General features: G+C 39.1%; 1 protein-coding gene across 7 annotated transcripts in view; it reads right to left on the bottom strand.

Annotated features, from left to right (window-relative positions):
• Nucleotides 1-21953, bottom strand: part of LOC101642381 (WD repeat containing planar cell polarity effector) — a 340297-nt gene that overhangs the window by 233400 nt on the left and 84944 nt on the right. For 6 of the 7 annotated variants that reach the window (XM_045294106.1, XM_045294103.1, XM_045294105.1 and 3 more), the window contains exons 3-6: nucleotides 14024-14071; nucleotides 13180-13224; nucleotides 11651-11721; nucleotides 11332-11391 (exon numbers count right to left, since the gene is read on the bottom strand). In XM_045294106.1, coding sequence (XP_045150041.1) covers nucleotides 11332-11391; nucleotides 11651-11721; nucleotides 13180-13224; nucleotides 14024-14071 — 224 coding nt within the window. The remainder of the gene's footprint in view (nucleotides 1-11331; nucleotides 11392-11650; nucleotides 11722-13179; nucleotides 13225-14023; nucleotides 14072-21953) is intronic. The other variant, XM_045294104.1, reaches the window with a different exon arrangement.

Genomic DNA, 21953 nt, shown 5'->3' with positions numbered 1-21953 from the left:
GCATCTGGTGTCTTAAAGGCTGGAAGGTAAACAAGCTGCCATCTAGCTGAGAATCAACAAAGCTCACATGGAAGAAGCACACACCACCCTGTGTGATCATGATATGTCGAAGGGATTGGGTATCAGGCATCAAAGAACAAAAAATCAAATCATTGTGAATGAAGGGGAGTGCAGATTAGGGACCCAAGACCCATCTGTAGGAAAGTGGACATCCTCTTACAGAAAGGTCACAGGGAGGAGAAGAGCCAGTCAGGGTGCAGTGTAGGAAGGATGAACTTTACAACTTTCCTCAAGTTCCTAAATGCTTCCCCCCTTCCTCTCCCCACCCCAGCTATCATGATCCCAATTTTACCTTACAAATCCGGATAGACCAGAGGATGTACACTGGTACAGATAGGAACTGGAAACATGGGGAATCCAGGACAGATGATCTCTTCAGGACCAGTGGGTGAGAGTGGCGATTATCGGAAGGGTGGGGTGGAAAGGGGGAACCGATTACAAGGATCTACATATAACCCCCTCCCTGGGGGATGGAAAACAGAAAAGTGGGTGAAGGGAGACGTTGGACAGTGTAAGATATGATATGACAAAATAATAATAATTTATAAATTATCAAGGCTTCATGAGGGAGAGGGGAGCGGGGAGGGAGAGGAAAAAATGAGGCGCTGATACCAAGGGCTCAAGCAGAAAGCAAATGTTTTGAGAGTGATGATGGCAACAAATGTACAAATGTGCTGACACAATGGATGTATGTATGGATTGTGATAAGAGTTGTATGAGCCCCCAATAAAATGATCAAAAATATATATATTACCAGCAAATGTGAGTAGCTGCTGGGGCTGCTTATGTAAAACCAAACACCTCGTGGGGCTTTGGTTCCCATGGCCTCTCAGTCAACTGGCCTAATAACAGGGTGGTGTTTCTGTTCTTTCTCCTACTTAGTTGTGTAATGCCTAAGGACTTGAAAACAAAACTTGCAAGCTGTCACTCAAGGCACAGTAATTGGTCTTTCTTCACTGGAGCCACAGAGGAAGTAGGAGAGTCAGGAATAGGAGAAGCAAATAGAATGTGCGGTTCATTGTCTCCATGAATAACTGCCTCCTTTGCCGTGAGACCAGAAGAACTAACTGGTGCCCAGCTACCAGAGCTGAACATTTTGATTGTAGATTGCATAGAATAATCCTGATAAAAAGGAGGAAAGGCAGAACAGAAGGTCACATTCTCACGGGCTCCAGAATTTCTTTAACTATGGAGAGTGGATAACCACCTGTAAGTATTGCTCTGAGATCATCTTTTTTTTTCTTTAAATCATTTTATTGGGGGCTCGTACAATTCTTATCACAATCCATACATACATCCATTGTGTCAAGCATATTTGTACATTTGTTGCCATCATCATTCTCAAAACATTTGCTTTCTTGAGATCATCTTTAAAGTTTGAACCAAAATATATCTCCTGAAAGCATCTTAAAACCAAAAGATAATCTAGCTCAATTAGTAAAAAAGGTTTCGCCTTACGCATTACGATCTTTTAAGAACTATCTGTTGTTAGGTGATGGGTTGGTTCCGACTCATAGTGACCTTACGTACAACAGAACAAAACACTGCTGGGGCCTACGCCATTCTCACAACTCTTCTTTGAGCTCATTACTGCAGCCACTGTGTCACTCCATCTTACTGAGGGTCTTCCTCTTGGCTAACCTGCTACTTTACCAATCAAGCTATCTTTTCCCCGGAGGCTGGTCGTGCCTGATAACATTGTCCAAAGTACACGAGGCAGAGTCTTGCCATCCTCACCTCCAGGAAGGATCCTCCCTGTACTTCTTGCCAAGATGCATTTGTTTGTTCTTCTGGCAGTCTCTTTAATCAAATGCATCCATTCTCTTCAGTCTTCTTTGCTGCCTCGTCATCTGTTGTTGCTGCTTGGTGCCAGAGTTGCTCCTCCCACAGTGGCCCTGTGTGCAGCGGAATGAGACATGCCGGGCCTGTGTCACCCTCACAATTGTTCCTGTTGTGCTCCAGCCCAGGGTTGCAGCCATCTCCTTGAGGGCCTTCCTCTTTTTCCCTGCCGCTCTACGCTCTACGCTACCAAGCATGATGTCCTTCTCCGGGGATTGGTCTCTCCTGATAATCCGTCCAAAATGGGTAGGGTGAAATCTCGCCATCCTGGCCTCTAAAGGAGCACTCGGGCCATACTTCTTCCAAGCCAGACTGGTGTATTCTTTTGGAAGACCATGGTACTTTCAATATTCTTCTCCAGCTCCACCGTTCATAGGCATCAATTCTTCTTCGGTCTTCCTTATTTAATGTCCAACTTTGACATGCAGATGAGACAGCTGACAATACCATGGCCGTGTCAGGTGCAGCTTATTCCTCAAAGGAATGCCCTTGCTTTTCAATACTCTAAACAGGTCTTGTGCAGCAGACTGTATTGTAAATATAAATGTTAGGTAACAAGACAATCAATAAGTAAGGAGTAGGCATATGTCTTCAGTGAACACTTTTCTTCACGATCAATAATGTCCTCCTCTTCCTTCCTGTTTCTTCCAGTTATGTCCTCTCATCAAGGCCCACCTTAAATCCAATCTCCTCTATGAAATCTTAACCAATGACTGCAATCCGTACCGGTCCAGAAATCATTACCTGTATTTAGATAACCATGCGAATCAGAACGGACTCGATGGCAGTGGCATTGACAAAGCAACCTAGCACTTAATCTGATCGTATTCTTTGACTTTGTTTGCTGATTTTGCTTCTCAGAAAAATTTAAAGTCAGCCCTTGAAGACAGGAATTCCACATACCATAATATTTTTTATGGTCCTTAATATAAAGAAAGCCAGTGTAACCTGCCCAGTCTCTAGAAAAGGATAACATGTTCGGTAAAGCAGAGGGGCAGCGAAAATGAGGACGGCCCTCCACAAGACAGACTGACACCGGGGCTGCAACAGTGGACTCAAACATAAGAGCAACTAGGTAGTGTTTCGTTCTGTGTACACAGGGTCACTACGAGACGGAACCAACTCCTGGCACCTAAAGACAGGAGCCCTGGTGGCACCGTGTGGCCCGTAAAGAGGGACAGTCTCAGAAACCGACAGGGGCAGCCTCTGCTCGGTCCTTTGGGATTACTATGAGTCAGAATTGATGGCAAGGCAGTGCGTTTGGTTTTTGTGTTTTTTTCTTATGTGAAGTTGGGTTTATTAGTGGGCTGCAGTAAATGCCTGTTGATAGCTTGGTGATGACGTTAGTGACTCTTAGTAGTTAAATATTCAAACAGGGAACAAAGTATGCTTCTAGCCTTTCTTCACACTCCCTTGTTTCTCAATCCTCTGATCTTTAGGGAAACAAACATTTCTACAATTCCGCATCACTCTGTTTTGTTTGGTGGCTCGATTTTCCCCTTTGGTCCTCTAAATGAGAGAACCTTTGACTCTCCTCATAAGGCCAGCCACCCAATGGTTTAATCTCATCATCCCTGCTCCAGCCTTTCACTTCAGTTCCATATTTCCACTAATAACATAATTTGATTGTTTGCTTACTTCACATGTAACATAGCCCAAGTGGAAATTTCTACCTATCGCTTTAAATTTCTTTGTTGCCTTTCAACATTCTTTATACCTTAGCCTCACGGTACTAATACTCTGAAATGATTTTACTGCCCCTGCTTGCATGCTTTATCCTACATCCTACTGCTCATTCTTCTAATTTTTATAAAGCACTTGCCTGTTCTAAAACTGTTTATAGTGTTACAAGATATATTATCAATGCCTAGGGTAACATGCCAAACCCCTTACAATGAGGCTCCAGGTTATCGCTCAAATTTACCACTTGGTTGCTCAGAATGAAACATCTGTCATCAAATGGGCCCATCTCTTAACTGCCACATAGACTCTTACTTGATTGCCCGAGTTAATATAATTCCTTTTTTGCTGGGATAGCTTTACATTTAGCCTAACCCAATTTTATGTATCCTTTAAAGTCTATGTAAAGTTATAACTTCTCAAAAAATGTTTACCTATTGCAGATTACATTAATCTGTTTCCTCTAGCTGCTACTATCTTCTTATTTGGAGTCCTAACTCAGCGATCACTAGTGTCCTAGTGGTTTCATGTGTCACTCTCCATGACTAGACTATTCCAGAGACTTTTCACAAGCGGGCTCTTCTCAGTGACTCCCACAGGGCCTCCATGGGGAGCAGTCAATAAATACTATGTCGAGATATGCTATTTTTAATGGTTGTACCATAAAACCATGGTTTGTCTATTGTTATTTTCGGGAGACAGCATATTGATTTTCACAGAATTTGATGACAGGCAAGATCAGGTATCGATGCTATTGATTCTAGAAGTTAGAGAGCCATGCTAACATGAGTTCCACAAGGTCACAATTTAGCTGCAACAGACCTGAAAGATAATTTAGAGTTTTGCTTGTTAAGTAATCCACTATAGGAATTAAAACAGGACATTTTCTTTTCTTGCCTTTTAAAATGTGTGCCTGGTAACATAGAATTGTTACAGGAAGAAACCAAAGTGAAACTGATAATACATACTTTTATAAAAGATAGTTTTTAAATTTACATGCATGATTCCAGTACTACGATATAAAATCAACATATACAAAGTTGTACTTATGCTTAATAATAATACTGTTTTTAATTATGTAATAAGAATCTGACTTGAAACAATACTCTGAGGAATTTGTAAGTCCCATCACAGGCTGAACAAATTAAAAGTGTTTTAAAACTATGCTTCCCTAAGAACAGTCTATAAAATCAGTTAAGACATTCCAGGCAGGAGGTTTTTAAGCTCCTTCTATTAATAAAATTATGTAGGAGACCTTCAAAATGAGACATGTATTTAGTAGCTAGTAAAAAATTATGAATTACCTTTCTATCTTTTAATGCATCTCAAACTAGATATAGTCATAATCTGAAAAACAACCCAAAAAATAATTCTTCCCCCAACATATGCATAGGTAAATTTCTATTTGTAAACTGTTCTGAATGCACAAGCAGAGGGAATTATATTTACAGCAGTACAATGTACAGGTTACAGAGCCACAGCATTAACCAAGCTTTGAGAGTGAGGACAACCTATTGTCTGACTGAACGGATTATTTGAGATCAGATTGCATCCCCCGAACCCCTTGTGTTGTCATAGCTGCTAATTTGGAAACAAATGGACCTTTGGAAGGAATCAGCTTCTTAAAAGTTTAGTACTCTCCCCCTTTCTAGAGTGTAGACCCGCCGGGGGACTGTCCTCAGTGTACTCTGAATTCACTGATCAAAAACCTGCTGTGCAGCCTCCGGAATAAAGAAAGAAAGAGAGAGAGAGAAAGAGAGAAATGAAAAGAAACAAGCTCCTTAAAGAGGAGTTAACGAAAATAAATTCCACAAGTCCTAAATTTATCGTTTCTTTGGGGATATGAGATCTATGTTAGTTGTGAAATGGCCAAATTTAAAAACTGAAGAGATTAGATGTTTCAGCGCTAAGATGCTGAAGGATTTTGTTTCACTTCTTTCCTAAAAGTTCTAGAACATCTTGGGAGTATAGCAGGCGGGGTTAGGGGGAAAGAGGAGCTAATAACAGAGTCCAAAGAAGGAAGGGAAAATTCCAAAATTGATTGTGGTAAAGATTGTACATCTCTTTTGACATGATTAAACTATTGAACTGTACAATATGTGGATTATATCCTAATAAAATAGTTTTCAAAAATGAAAGTTGACATTATGTTTGGTCAAGTGCCGCCATTTAAGGGAGAAAATTTGATATTCAAACTAAATTTTTAGAAGGATCTATAAGAATAGACTATACAAAGTTTTTATAGAAGATCTAGCTAACAGTCCTCTCGAGAAACTGAAGGCGTGGATGGGTAATATTAGGAGGACCCTGATAGCCCCATGTGTATCTAGATGTTTCTGTGATGGAAAGTGGTGGCTAACACGGACTTGTGAGTGGATGTCAAGCTATCTGTTGAAATAACCCATTAATTGTTGTTGACTCCACTCTGATTCCTGTTTTTGTTGATAGATGCCATTGAGTTGGTTCCAACTCAGAGCAATCCTATGTACAACAGAACAAAACGCTGCCCGGACCTGTGCCATGCTCACAATGATTCTTATGTTTGAGTCCGTCGATGTAGCTATTGTGTCAATCCATCTTGTTGAAGGTCTTCCTTCTTTTTGCTACCCACTTTTACCAAGCATGATGGCCTTTTCAAGGGACATGTCTCTCCTGATAACATGTCCAAAGCACTCAAGACTAAGTCTTGTGGGAAACAGAAGGATTTCACTCAAGCTGTCTCCCCCAAATACATGCCAAACTTAGCTGCTTGCAAATGACTATACATTTGGAGGTCATCAGAAGTAGATCAGGGATTATTCTCCCTAAGAGCTGTCAGCCATCTAGGGCAAGCAGTCACCACTGTTTATCCCACAACAAGTAGGGCCCACTCCCTTCTGATAAGGATAGTAGTTGTCTGTTTCCTTGTAGGAGACACCAGAGAGGTCAAGCCAGCCCAAGGGTGACCAAGGTTAGGCAGCCATCATGAATCTAGGGTCCACTCATCTTGTAACATATATACATACCCCTAGTCCCTCCCATTCCTATGGGCACACCCCTAGCTTACCCCTTCCTGTTACGCCTATGCCCATTATACATCCCCTTCCTATAATATGCATGCCTATTATACTGCCCCTTCCTGTGACTTGTGGTTACCTGTAATCACGCCTCCCTAAGTAGATACAACCCTGGGTTAGCAATTAACGGGGTCCTCCAACTTCCTGCTGGGTACTCCAGCCTCCTGCCGGGTGCTTGAGCATCCTGCCTGGTTCCTACCCTGCCTCGCCTCAGCCCACACTGTGCGCACCTGGCTGGTAAGATCATGGCCATCCAGGAGGTGAGCATGCTACCATGAAATGTGTCTGACTCCATTATTCCAATCTCTGTTCTATCTCTCATGCTCTCAATGACTTTAATATAATCTTTATATATATTAACCATACAATCGTGCTTATTGAACCCGTGATTAGTGGTGGGGGGCTGGCACCACCTCCAACCGCAAAGTCTCACCATCTTTTCCTCTAAGGAGCATTCTAACTGTACTTCTTCTAAGATAGATTTGTTTGTTCAATATTCTTCGCCAGCACCATAATTCAAATGTATCCATTCTTCTTCATCTTCCTTATTCAATGCCCAACTTTCACATGCCTATGAAACAATTGAAAATCTCATGGCTTGGGTCAGGCGCATTTAGTTCTCAAAGTAACATTCTTGCTTTCCAACACTTTAAAGAGGTCTTGTGCAGACAATTTGCCCAATGCAATGTCATTTGATCTCTTGACTAATGTTTCTAGGAGCACTGATTGTGGATTCGAGCAAGACACAATCCTTAATATCTTTCTTTTCACCGTTTATCAAATGTTACCTACTGGTCCACTTGTGAGGACTTTGGTCTTCTTTACATTGAGTTGTAGTCTATACTGAAGGCTGTAATCCTTGATCTTCATCAGCAAGTGATTCTAGTCCTCCTCACTCTTAGCAAGTAAAGTTGTGTCATCCGCATATCATAAATGTTAATATGCCTTCCTCCAATCCTGATGTCACATTCCTTTTCATATAATCCAGCTTCTCTGATGATTTATTTGCTCAGCATACAGATTGAGTAAGTATGGTAAGATGACACAACCTTAACACGTAACTTTTCTGATTGTAAACCATGCAATAATCCCTCGTTCTGTTAGCACAATTGCCTCTTGATCCATGTACAGTTTCCGCATAAATACAATGATGTGTGCTGGAATTTCCATTATTCTCAAGGCTATCCAGTTTGTTATAGTCCACACAGTTGAATGCCTTGGCAGAGTCAATAAAACACAAGTAAACATCTTTCTGGTATTCTCTATTTTCAGCCAAGATCCATCTAACTTCAGCCTTGATATCCCTTGTTCCAATCCTCTTCTGAATCTAACTTGAATTTCTGGCAGCTCCCTGCTCCCTGTCAATGTACTGCTGCAACCAATGTTGGGTGATCTTCAGCAATATTGTACTTGCATGTGTATCAATGACATTGTTCCATAATGTAAATATTGTTGGGTCACCTTTCTTTGGAATGGGTATACCTTTCTTTGGAATGGGTATAAATATGGAGTTCTTCCTGTCAGTTTTCCAAGTAGCTGTCTTCCAAATTTCCTGACATAGTATGACTCATAGCAACCCTGTTGTGAACAGTGCTGCAGTAAACTCAGGTGCGCATATATGTGTTTGTTCTTTGGCTCTGCCTTCTTTTGGGTATCTACCAAGTGAAGGAACTACTGGGTCATCTGCCATTTCTAGTCTCAGCTGGGTGAGGAAGCACCACAGTGGTTTCATAGTCTCACAGCCCCCCTCTGAGGGCTGCAGCCCCTCCGCACCATCTACACCATTTGTTATTTTCGGTTTTCACGAACTTTGCTGTCAATGCCAGTGGAAAGTGGAATCTCCTCATTGTTTTGATTTGTGTCTCTCTAGTTATAGTGATCATTTCTTCATGTTTGTCAGCATTTCTTCATGGTTGTCTTCTTTGGTGAACTGCCTATTCACGTCCTCTGTCTACTTTCAAAATTGGATTATTTGTCTTTTTCTTGTTGAGATGTAGTTTTCTATCGATGGCTCAAAATTTCCCCCTTGTCTACAGGTTCTCTTTTGGTGAAGTCTTTTGATGCACATGTCTTATTTTTAGTAGGCTTCAGTCATCTACTTTGTCTTCTGCTGCATGGGGGTTTGTTTGCTGTTGTTGCTATATTTGGTAGTATGCGAGACCATAAATATTTACAGGAGCAGAAAGCCTCATTTTTCTCCCATGGAATGGCTAGTAGGTTCAAACTGCTGACCTTGTGATTAGTAGCCCAATATGTAACCCACTCCACCACCAGGGCTTCTTTATTAAAATAGATCATGTGACAAACATGCTGGTAGTGAGAAGTCTCCTTTACGAACACCTTATTGTTCAATGAAACAAAATACATAATATGACAAAACATACACAGAAATGGGCATGAATAGCAGGCTCATTGGTACGCAAGCCTATGAAATGGGTGTAGTCATGTTGCTGCAAATTACAAGTCTTACCATGTATCATAAAATTTCTTTTCTGGGTTGACTTAACTCAACAAAAGGGACATATCCCTCTACACATTCCCCCTAAACACTTGCTTATTAAATTAAAATGTAATAAAGTCTATCAAAAAAAGATTACCTATTGGGATTCTCCATTGCATATTTTAAGAAGCTTTACATGTTCCAACTTACCCTGTGTGGTGCTGAGGGTGGAGGCCCAGAGACACACCCCTTACTATAGGTGGCAGGCTTGCCCTCCAGTCAAATAATTTTGAGCCTGTTTTTAAGGTGAGGAATGGCATTAAAGTGATCCTTTTCATTGCACTGCATTGGAAACTTCTGGAATTTATTTTGGATTAAACTCTAAAACATATTTTTATGCAAGCAGTTTACAGTGTTTTTATAATCCCATCTTTTGAGTAGTGTCTAATAGGAATTTAAGAAGTATTATAGTTCTAATAATATTAATAAAATAAATAATAATAATATTAATAATAATAAAACCTCATTGCTGTCAAGTCGTCAATTCCAACTCAAAGTGACCCCACAGGACAGGGAGAACTGCCCCCATTGGGTTTCCGAGTCTGCAACTCTATGGAAGTAGAAACCTTGTCTTTTTTCCCAAGCCTGGACAATAATTATTCTATGTCTATGGAGAGGGAGCGGAGTGGTTACCTCGACAAGTAAAGTAAGCCTTGCTTAAACAAAAAATGAAGGAAAACTATCAGTTGCCATCAAGGTCCCTCTAACTCTGGGGTTTCCGATTAGAAACTGCACTGCATGGTTTTCCATGGATGTGATCTTTCACGATGCCTTTCTCCCAAGGTACTTTGAGGTGGATTCTAATTGCCAACCTCGGGGCTAGTCACTGACCACTTAACTATTTCCTGGGGAAAAACTAGAGTCCACTAAAATGGTAGTCTATATTCAAATGGTGGGTTAACATGTTTATAATTACTATCAATTTGATATGATAGATTCATAAACAGAACAACTAGCCTAAAGTTCAAATATTAATGGTTATCTCTAAAACAAGTCACATTATACACAAATAAAAAATTTAATTGATACAAAAAATGCAGTCCCATAAAACTGTAGTAATTATTACTATGCTGACACAACTTTAAGTATACTTATGAACAGAATATAGACAAACAGACCAGGAGGTGGGGCTGGAGGGAAGCAGTTGCCATCCAACTGGGTTTAGGCTGTAATCATTATGGAAGCAGAAGACCAGGCCTTTCTTATGTGACACCACTGGCTGCGTTGAGCTAATCACCCTTTAGGGTTAGTTGTCAAGTGCAAACCATTTGCACCACTCAGGGACTTGCTGAATAGACCAACTTATGATTATTCTTTGTAGCATAAGCAAGTAAAAGTTTTCCAGACAAATTGTATTTCTTAAACCTGTTAGAAACGTTAAGGCGTTTATCCAGTATGTTGTGATCAATGAACAATAATTAGATTCTTATTATGTTCTGAATCAAGGCCTAGTCAATATTTGTTCACCCTGTCTATACTTTGGATTCCAGTAGAATCCTCTGTGATGGAAATATTTCATATGATAGATATGTTCTGTCTGCACAGTCTAAAACTTTAACATGAGGCTACTGAGCACTTAAAATGTGAGAAGTATAACTGAGAAACTAGATTTTCCATTGTATTAATTTTAAAATGTTTTATTTTTTATATATTTTCTTGTCTGTGAAAAATATCTCTTTCATCTTATTTAGCTTGCATTTTTATTTAAATACCTACATATGACTAGTGGCAACCATATTAGACAGCATGGATTAGAGGATTCAAGACTAAGACCAAACATCTTGTCATATTCGATCCAACTCTAGGCTGCTTGTTGATATCTATAAGCATGGTATTCCCAAACACTAGTACGGTATGCCACACAATCCTTTGTCATGAGGTTTCATCTTCATTAACATGATTATATATATCTCATAAATACCTAATACAACTTTCAGACAACATTCGAACAAAAAATAACAAATGAAAAGATACTTACTAGTGTTTAGCATGTGTCAGTCCAACTATACTGATTAATGAGGTAGCCAGTGACTGTCTGTCTAATGTTATTTCCAGAATGACTAGAATTCAAACTATGAAATATCTGCTCCTTAAAAAGGTTTCTGTCCCTTCCCCATCCTAACACAAAAATACCAATTACTGCATATTTCAACATCATTGGCCAAACACTGCAAAAGCTTGTCTAACCATTTTTACCTGACAGACATATTTGTTCTTCCATTTGCTCAGCACACACTGACTACTTTGCATCAGCTCCTGGAGGACAACAGAAAAAGAGAGAGTGCAGTTGGCTGTATACATTACCATTATCCGTTAAAGTGCTTCTGATTTGCAAGCACAAAAAAAAAAAAAATCAGCATGCCACACAAAGATGCAACTGTTTTGGAACTCCTCGCTGGACAAAAGCAAAGCTATCATCGCCATGAGAGCTGATCCTTTATAAAAATTAAAGCTGGTGAAAGATGTTTTAAAACAGATTCGTTTGTTGCCATTTTTGAAACTTTTTGAAACTTACCTCCAGCTCCCTGAGCGAGTCTCGAAGCTTTTCTGGGCGCCTGTTTTTGAGTGTCCAAGGATAATCTCGTGCTGGCAAACAGAACATGTATTACAGTTAGTTAAACATGACTTAAAAAGGAAACTCTACTTAGCAGTGCGACTTAGGAAGATTAAAATAAAACACCTTCATAATTGAGAGGAAGTGGGCTTCATTTCTATCAACAGATGACAGCCTTTTGAAAGGCTTTGTCATAGGAACAGGATTGTTACCACGAGACAATCTCCTGATCATAATTTTATGATGACAACCAGCAAGACTCAGAGATTCCCTGGGAAAGTTTCCTAGGTCTGTGACTCAAACACTTGGCAGTAAGTGACCTCTCTACACTATCTTCTGATAGCTGTTGGATGTAAATTATTGAACATTCAATCCAAAAGAAATCCCAAATTTGGCAAATGACCTTCTTAGACCTTAAAATTCTCAGAAGTAAATGAGTAAATGATGAAGGAAATAATATACAAATGCACACACAAAGTTAAAATCAAAGTCACATTAAAAAAAAAATCTTAAGGAACTCCAAATTTTAACTAACCAGGCAATTTGTATTTTAAATACTCTTCTCTGAAATATACATAACAATTCAATAATGATAAGCCTTTATTTTGTATTAAATTAATTTAACTGAGAAAAGCATTTAGTATATTCCCAATATTAACCAAAAACAAAGTCAGCTCTGCCTAAGAACAATGAATAGAATGTTACACTGTTTCATCATAAAAATCATTCTAAAGTTATATATGTACACATATATATAGCATGTGTGTAAGCATACAAAACAAATGCAATATATATACATTTACATTTGATAGTGTAATTGCTATTTTTTCATATGTCAGCACCTAATTTGGTTCTATCAGCATAATTTATAATAAATATTTAGACCTTATATGCAAATTTAAAATCTGTGTTGTGGCTAAAATGCAGTCTTTTAAAAAATAGTCTGTTTGACCATTTACAACTAGAGAAAAGTAATGTCTCAGTTCCAACTATGTCCCAAACAAAGTTTTAACTATATCTAAATTTAAGTTCATTAAGATCATATTACATAGTAACCATATTATGTATATAACATACTTTTATATCTGGGAACCAAAAAAAATAGTAAAGGAAATAAAATGCTAACACTAATAATTATAAATATTATTTTCTTAAAATGGGTAAACATATTTTAGGCAAAGTTTGGATTTAAAGTGTTATCAAAATGTGCTAAGTGATATATACACAGTTCATTAAGGAAATACATGCTACATGAGCATACATCGGGCCAAAAAAGAACAGAACAGAGGTTTTAATAGTCTAAATTAGAAAGACCTACCAAATATATAAGCATCTAAGTTTATATACTTAATAGGTTTTGTAATGATGAGACATTTGGTGGGAATAAGGTTTCCTGTTAGTGCAGAAAGAAGAATGTCAATAACAAACTTGAGGGATATGAAAATTCTGGTTAATAAAATAATTAAAGGAAAATGTTCAAGTAAGCTTACATTCGGCCAGCTTCTGCTTTGCTTCTAAGTGACCATGTTGTGTCACTGGTTGGTGGGGGAAGGAGAGGGGGAGAAGAAGGGAAAAACATGTAATTATTTTTATGATAACACCATATAGTTTTTATTTAAACAAGGAATTACACACATATTGAAATTAATAAATCATGCAACATTCATTAAAAGGTGGTGGGTGGAAAATCTGTCTTAATTTGGATGTTGTCCTGTCACAGAGAGGGTTCCTAAATTTGCAGTGAAAGGCTTATGTAGCTCAACAGGTGGGCCCATATCCTAAGCTTCCAATCTCATCAGATAGGGAAGGCAACTGCAACCGAGCCCAGAACAGAAGCTGCTTCAGTCTGTCATCAGAACCATGCAGGCAGCCTATTAACCACCCAGCTCAGCCACAGGATGCCCACACAAGCCCCACTTCAGCAGAGACCCAAACAGGAAGTAACTCTAGCTAGAAAGACCTTTTGGCCCATCATGAAACTTCTAAGATTAACAGGATTAATCAGATAAAGAAAATTGATCATTCACTCAGAAATGCCTATTTCAGATATCAGATGAGGATCCGGGAGGCCAGCACCAGGGGACCCATGCATTAACAATGCCCTCTACTGGGACACTGATAAATAAATGCGAACAGACTGTCTAGTTATCAACTCAATCAGCAGTAAAATGACAATTTTTGTGTTCTTCTACAACATCTTCTCAATATCACTTAATTTTATACAGAATAGATGTTAAACTTGGCATTCTTCTAAAGAACTGAAGTGGCTTTCCTTATGTTTCCTAGCTTGGGAATATTGCATTTATAAAACATTAGTTTAATGAAACAGCTTACCTGGGGGGTCTTTCTTGTCGTAATACTGGTAAGTCCCGATGTCTCTGTCTGAAGAAAGGAAGGAATAACATCAAAATGTCGTAAGTTTGGGAGAATGAGAAGCCACTCCATCCTTATTTATAGAGCTGGGGCAGGATGGAAACCATCTCTTTATGCCACTGGAAATAAAACCACTCAGAAGCATCTGGAGATAGGCCCATCGGTTCTAGATATATGCAGGGACTAGAGAGTGTGTCAATATAGTAAGAAAAAAAAGTACTATAATGGAATGAGGAAACTATTAATAAAGCACTGGCATCAAAGGTCATATTTTCTCTTTCATACTTCCTCTTAAACGATTCAAAGAAACACCCCCATACAGAAGGGTTGCGGGGAGGATACAAGCCAGCCAGGGTGCAGGGTAGCAATGATGAAACATACAACTTTCCTCTAGTTCTTAAATGCTTCCTACCCCCACTATCATGATCCCAATTCTACCTTACAAATCCGGCTAGACCAGAGGATGTACACTGGTACAGATAGGAACTGGAAACACAGGGAATCTAGGACATATGATCCCTTCAGGACTAGTGGAGAGAGTGGCGATACCTGGAGGGTGGAGGGAAGGTGGGGTAGAAAGGGGGAACCGATTACAAGGATCTACATATAACTTTCTCCCTGGGCGGACGGACAACAGAAAGGTGGGTGAAGGGAGACGTCGGACAGTGTAAGATATGGCAAAATAATAATTTATAAATTATCAAGAGTTCATGAGGGAGAGGGGAGCAGGGAGGGGGGAAATGAAGAACTGATATCAAGGGCTCAAGTAGAAAACAAATGTTTTGAGAATGATGAGGGCAACAAATGTACAAATGTGCTTGACACAATGGATGGATGGATGGATTGGGATAAGAGTTGTACAAGCCCCCAGTAAAATGATTTAATACAAAAAAAGGAAAAGAAACTACTAAGCAAAACCAAATGGAATCGGTGCATGGAAGAAAATGCCCTAGCTGTTCTCTGGCCTCTCTGATTCAGCTCAAGGGTGTAGGGTTCAGTCTATTGGGGGAAATATACAAAAACAAATAGGGAAGATTAAGGGGAAATATGGATAAACTATCTAAAATGTATTTCGATTCAAAAAGCTTTTAAATCCATTCAAATTTGGATTCTTTGCAGGAGCAACCATTAGAAGCAAAGACAGACTTGTCAGATGTTAAGAGCATTTTAACTAAGGAACTTATTCTGACAGTAAACAGTAAAACAAAACAATTCTGCCTGTTTTCTCCATATCTATGAATAATGAAATATCTTTCGTGGAAGGAACACCGATTTCCTTCTATGCAAAGCATTTTTCAGTTACTGACAAAAGGAGACAACTGTTTCTAAAGACGTGGAAGCAGTACGGATTGCCCCCTAGTGTCCAATGGTTCCAAGGTTTCGAAATTGAAAGACAATTCCAAAAACTGTATTGCTCCCATAACTAACTTGATAAATATTGTTTTTCAAAATAGCCAATCATGTATATTTGTTGAAGCTTAGCTTATTCATTATGCCATTAATTGGTAAATGTAAGTTTCACATAATATATATTATATTTAACAAGGAATGATTGGGAAGGGGCACATCCAGGGTACTGATGATATTTAATTTCTTAAGTTGGGGGGTGATTATCAGAACCCTTATAATTACTATTTGTAGTTTGAAATACACCTTAAAATATACTCCTTTAGTACATCTGTTATATTTCAATAAAACATTGTTTTGTTTTGTTTTGTTTTATCTCGGGGAGCCAAAGGCACTGGGTACATAGGAAAAACCCTACAACACTCTCGGCTATCATTATATCCATTTTTGCATTGTGTCCAAATGACCACAACTCTAGAAGAGATCTACGAACATCACAGGGACTCTGATTGTGCCCCTGTAAGACTTACTAGCCCACAGTGAGGTTACCACACCCAAGCAGGATGAGGAGGCTGTTGGCATAGGACAACTGCTCTGTACAAGTGTTAGAGCCCAAGCAGGATGAGTGAAGTGTCCACGCAGAGAGCTGGCTGGTGTGGCTGCTAGTATCACAGCTGAGTGAGAGGACATTAGTGCGAGGCAGTGGTCAGAGGCTGACCACGGTGAGTAAGATATCCACACATGATAGTGGCTTAGCATGTTGTGCCAGAACTCAGGTGAGGCAAGCCTGGTACCCACCCAGGAGAGGGAGTAGCAGCAGAGACAGGAGACAGATAGCATATAGGATGATGGATTAAGCAAGTAAATTAATTAAAGATAATGTAGTTGCGGGTGTCCCAGAGCTTAAGAAATAACAAATACAGAAAGGGAGGAAATGAGAATGACCCTGTGGTGGTATATTAGAACTGGAGGTACCAGTTTGAATCCCTGTTTTTCAATATGCACCTATTGGCTGTGGGATGAACGTGTGTGCACATGTACACATACATACTCATCTTCCCTCTGCTCTGCCCTCGTAGGGCCTGCGCGCAGTGGTATGGCAATGGCAATGAGCACACTTTTGCTTGAGTCCACTGTCCCTTGAAACTCACCATGCTTCTCAGACAAGTAGCTGAGCCCTGGGAGGGAGGCAGGGAAAGTATAATAGGAGCCCCAAATACCTTGTACCAAAAACCATGGATGTGCTTAGATACTGACATAGAAACCAGTTTGAAGGGGGTCCCATTTTCCACATCAAAATAAATTAGGATAGCAATGGTGTATATGACCAAAGGATAAAATAGAAAACCTGAATCCATACAAATTAAATAAGTAATTAATGTCTTTAAAATTGGATGAGGGGCAAGTTCTTTGCAGTTTCAAGATACCTCCCTACAACATGTTTATTAATTATCAAGGGGAAGGGCGACTTTCCAGTGAAGATGCATAGCAGACACCACCTTGATGAAGGACTGATGAACATCATCAGTACAGTGACAAATGGGCGCATTGAGGACACAGAATCTCTTCTGGGATACTCCTGTCAAACATGCATGACCCACAGCTATTTGTGAGGAAACTTCATAAAATCCAAATCAGCCGACATCCTACAAAATTACTGGTCTATAACCAGTGTATAGTATGGTAGCACACCCTACCATTCGGTAACACAGGGAGTATCCCAGAGGGAGGTTAATATTCTGAGAGTTCACAAGGATGAAAATGTCTATATATTTCTCCTCACATGTACTTTATGAGCTGGCTGGGAAGAGAATATTAGCTGGGGAATAATTTCCCTCTGAATTTCAAAGGCATCCATCCGTGGCCTCATCATGTTCAGTGTTAATGTTGAAAAAAACGAGGCCAACCTGAGTCCAACTCTTTGTAATAAAGGTTTGGGACTTGATGTTCTGAAATTTCACATAAGCCTTTATCCATTCACTGTGTGGGGTACTCAATAGGCTGTAGTAATAATTCTTTGACAATTTCCACCTGTCCTCTCTGCTGCTTTTTCTGAAATTCTGAGTTCAATGTGGAGTTCCCAGTTTGACCCTCTAGTATTCTTCTTTCCTTGGTTTTCATGTGTTTTGTTGCAGTTTTCATTTTTTCTATTTGAAAATATTGAAAATATTTGTATTTTCAACATAGTTGTTTTCCTCATTATAAAAAATAATGTATGTTCATTACAGGAAATTTAAAAATAATAAAAGCACAAAAAGAGAAAGGAACCAAACCTCCACTATTCATAGAGAGCACCTAATAATGACATTTTATTCTCTCTCTTTAGGTGCATGGTGAGGGGTGGCTGGGAGTGCAAACAGTTTGCATTCAACCAGAAACATAAAAGTTGGTGGTTGAAAGCCACCTAGGTGCATGGTAAATGGAAAAACATCATAAGAAATGGAGCAAAGATTGAAGTTGCCAAGGATTTCATCTTGCCCAGATCCATAAGTGCTCATGGAAGCAGCAGTCAAGAAATCAAACAACGTATTTCATTGAGCAAGTCCTCTGCACAAGAACACTTTAAATTTGAAGAGCAAGGCTGTCAAACTTTGAAGAGATTAAGGTGACTCAAGCTAATAGCATCCTCAATGGCCTCCTCTGCATGCTGGACATTGAATAAGAAGCATGTATCAAGAACTCAGAGTTCTTGAAGAAGTCCAAGCTACATGAAGACATTGTTAAAAAACAAGGGTGCAGGCATTCATGAAATACCAATTGAGATGTGTCAACAAACGGATGCAATGCTACAAGCGCTCACTGGTTTATGCCAATAAATTTGGAAGTCACCTGGCCAACCAACTGGAAGGGATCCATAGCGTGCCCATTTCAAGGCAAAGTGATTGAACAGAATGCAAAAATTTTGAACAACATCATTAATATTACATAAAAGTAAAATTATACTGAAGATCATTCAAAACCTGTTCAAGATGGATTCAGAAGAGGGCATGGAATGAGGTGCATCATTTCTGATGTCAGATGGAACTTGATTGAAAGCAGAGAATACCAGAAAGATGTCAACCTGAATTTTATTAAAATTCAAATACATTCTATTGCATGGATCATACCAAATTATAGATAATATTGAGAAGAATGGGAATTTCAGGCAAAAAAAATTAAATACTATATTGTTTATGAGTACAAACATAGGAGGTAATTCAATAAAGAAAATGGTAAGAGGACTCTGAGCACAAAAGGTAGTATATATAATGTTATCTCCTGATGTGACTGAATGTTGGCTTTTTTTTTTTTGGTGCAGTGACTGAATATTACTTCCATCTACTTTTGATGCTTCTTATACTATTCATCATTTTGCCCATACACAGTCAGTCCTTGGCCTTATTCTGACCCATGATATTGAACTTTTCCACCATTTCTTCCCACAGATATAGTCACTTTAATCCTGTGGAATACACCTGGAAAGGTTCATATGCATAGGTTAGGAACATATGTTTTCAATGAATACATTATGGGACTTGCAAACTTCTATCATGCAATGTCGGAGGTTGTTTCTGTTACCAAGGCAATAGTTTCCAATTAATGATCCTTCAGCTTTGTTTCCAACTTTCACATATCAATCACCAGTAGTTGTCCATGTGTACTGACTGCATGTTTGATCAATTCCAGACTGCGGAAGTTGGTAAAAATTTTAAATTTCCTCATCTTTGGCATTAGTAATAAGTACATATATTTGAATCAGAGTCATATTAACCAGTTTTCCAGTAGGCATGTGGATATTATCATTGACAGCACTGTACTGCAGGGTAGATCTTAAAATTTTCTTTTTGACAATGAATCTATCATTCCTCTTGAATTTGCCATTCCTGGTATAGTAGGTCCAATGTTTGTCCAATTCAAAATCATCATAATCATTTCCATTCACAAATGTCTAGGATACAAGATCTTTATGCATCCTTTGCATTTTTTGATGACTTATAATTTTCTTGGATTCATATGTGTCATGCCACATCAGCAAATCAAGGTCCTGAAAGATTTACACCACCCACATCATGAAGGCTGACTCTACTTTGAGGAGACACCTCTTCTCCAGTTGCATATTTATTTCCTTCCACTCTGAAGGGTTCATCTCCCAGCACCCTATGAGACAATGTCCCACTGGGATTTGTAATGTTTTCAGGGGCCTGTTTTTCATAAGTAGATCATGAAGTCCTCTTTCCTAGTCTGTCCACTCTGGAAACGCTGGGAGCTGTTCAACATAGGTACCCTGCTGGTATTTCAAATACCAGTGGCATAGTTTCCAGCACCACAGCAACACCCAGGCCACCACAGTATAACAAAGACACAAATGGTGGTCAATTATATGCTTTCTTACTGCCATCACATCTCTTCTGACTCATAGCAACCTTAGAGGGTAGAACTGCCCCTGTGAGTTCCCAAGACTGCAATTTTTAACTATAGTAAGAAAGACCAGTCTTTCTCCTGTGGAACATCTGGTGGTTTTGAACGGCTGGCCTGGCAGTTCGCAGCCCAGCACATAACTACTATGGCACCAGCCCCCTTAGTCAATTTAACTAGATAGTGCCAAACTGTATTCTAAAGTAGTTAGGCCAATTTATGTGTTTAACAGCAGTGCTATATTCTTGCTTTATAATTCCATTACTCTTTTGAATTAATTTTTTTTCTACTATGGGTTTTTAATTTTCAAGAGGTCATGTTCTGTTCTTTGGTTCCTTTATTTAAACTATTCTTGCATTTTTCTTTCTGTGAATTGTTTCTTCCAAGCTCTAAACTCACTGCCATCTAATTGATTCCATCTCATAGAGACCCTATATCACAGGGTAGAACTGCCCTTTGTGGGTTTCCAAGGCTGTTAGTTTTTACCAGAGATGAAATCCTAGTGTCTGATGGTTTCCAACTGTTAGCATCTCGATGTGTAACCATTATACCACGAGGGCTCCACTAACTGTTTTTTCAGAGATCCTTTTTATCCACTCATTGTGTTGTTCTCTTTCTCCTTGGAGACATTCCTATCTGGTGACGCTTAGCTCTCTATGACTATTAAACGTGAGGCCCTAAGAAGCTGGGTGGAAGCTCTGTGTACATGAATGAAACCCATTGCCGTCCAGTTGATGACATTCAGATGTGCCAGGGGGCCCTTGGAAAAGCAGCAGCACTGGACAGCACTAGGATGGTGTTCAGAAATGAAAATTCAGACATGCTTTGAGGACCACGGTTCCTATCAGGATCAATGCTACAACCAAATTATACATATTTGAAGTTATCTTGGAAACTGTTCAGTGAGGACAGACGTAGTGGCATAGTGGTTACGCATTGAGCCCCTAACAGAAAGGTCAGAAGTTCAATATCACCAGTCACTTCACGGGAGAAAGACAGGACTTTCTATTCCCGTAAAGAGTTAGTCTTGGAAACGCAGAGGTGTGGTTCTACCCGTACAGGGTCGCTATGAGGCGGCATCGACTCATGGCAGTGAATTTGGATTTCTTGGTACTGTGGTGTTGGTTGCAATCCTTGTAGTGCTTCTTCTCTTTCTGTATGTGGTATGGAATGGAGGCTCATGACGGAAAACAAACAGGGTAAAAGAGACCACCCTTTGTGGCTATGAGTTGGGCTGCAATCCGTATGGTTGGCAGCTCCAAACCACCTGCAGCTCCGCGGGAGAAGGACTGAGCTTTCTACTCCTATAAACAGTTAGACTTGGAAGCCCACAGGGGGTCACCGTGAGGCAGCAGTGACTGGGTGGGAGTGAGTTTGGTTTGGGTTTGTTAACGTGTAATGGTTTAAAAAAAAAAAGTAAGTGCTTCTGGGTAAGTGATGATTCGAATAAAATTGGCCAAAAAATGTTGGAAAAAATCTTAAGGAGTCACATTTTTTACAAAAGAAGCATTACTTTGCAAGATAAATCATTTTCTTAGCAAAGGTATAAGAGTAAGTTTCTTCTTAAATACTGTAAGAGTTGCTTTCGAAAAGTAAAGAAGAAATGATTTTGAATTAAATGCATTTCCTAATAAAATGTACTCTGTATTATTAAACACTGTAAACCACAAATTACTGTCTCAAGAAAAATGTAAAATTCAAAACACATGAGAACAGCAGTGCATCTTACTTGTATGTATACAATGTTACTTTTTAAAATACTACTTTAATATCAATTGAAATGCCTCCATCATTAGCTGGCCTATAAATGCTTATGAATATGAATAATTTACTATGAACAATCACAGGAGAAAGTTTAATAGATGTTTATCAGCAGCAAAAACAAATACAATACATAATTTAATTTTCACAGTTCATTTCAAAACTGAAATTCTAATTCAGTCTAAAAAAATAAGTTAATCGGAGTGACTAAAAGGAAATATTTTCTAACAAGTAATGTTTCATTAAGTATGAAGAAACACAGTCCCTGTCACCGAAGAAAATTTTCAAGTTGAGTGGTATAAAGTTATTACAATAATAAACACATTTACTTAAAAGAATCACTAGTACAACTTATAATGTTGTAACTTATACTTGAAGAGCATTGAAA

The sequence above is a fragment of the Echinops telfairi genome, unplaced genomic scaffold, assembly GCF_000313985.2.
Source record: "Echinops telfairi isolate 266 unplaced genomic scaffold, ASM31398v2 ScPeMD7_2573;HRSCAF=3158, whole genome shotgun sequence".
In the NCBI taxonomy this organism is placed as follows: Eukaryota; Metazoa; Chordata; class Mammalia; order Afrosoricida; family Tenrecidae; genus Echinops; species Echinops telfairi.
This window is presented reverse-complemented; position numbering and strand designations above follow the sequence as displayed.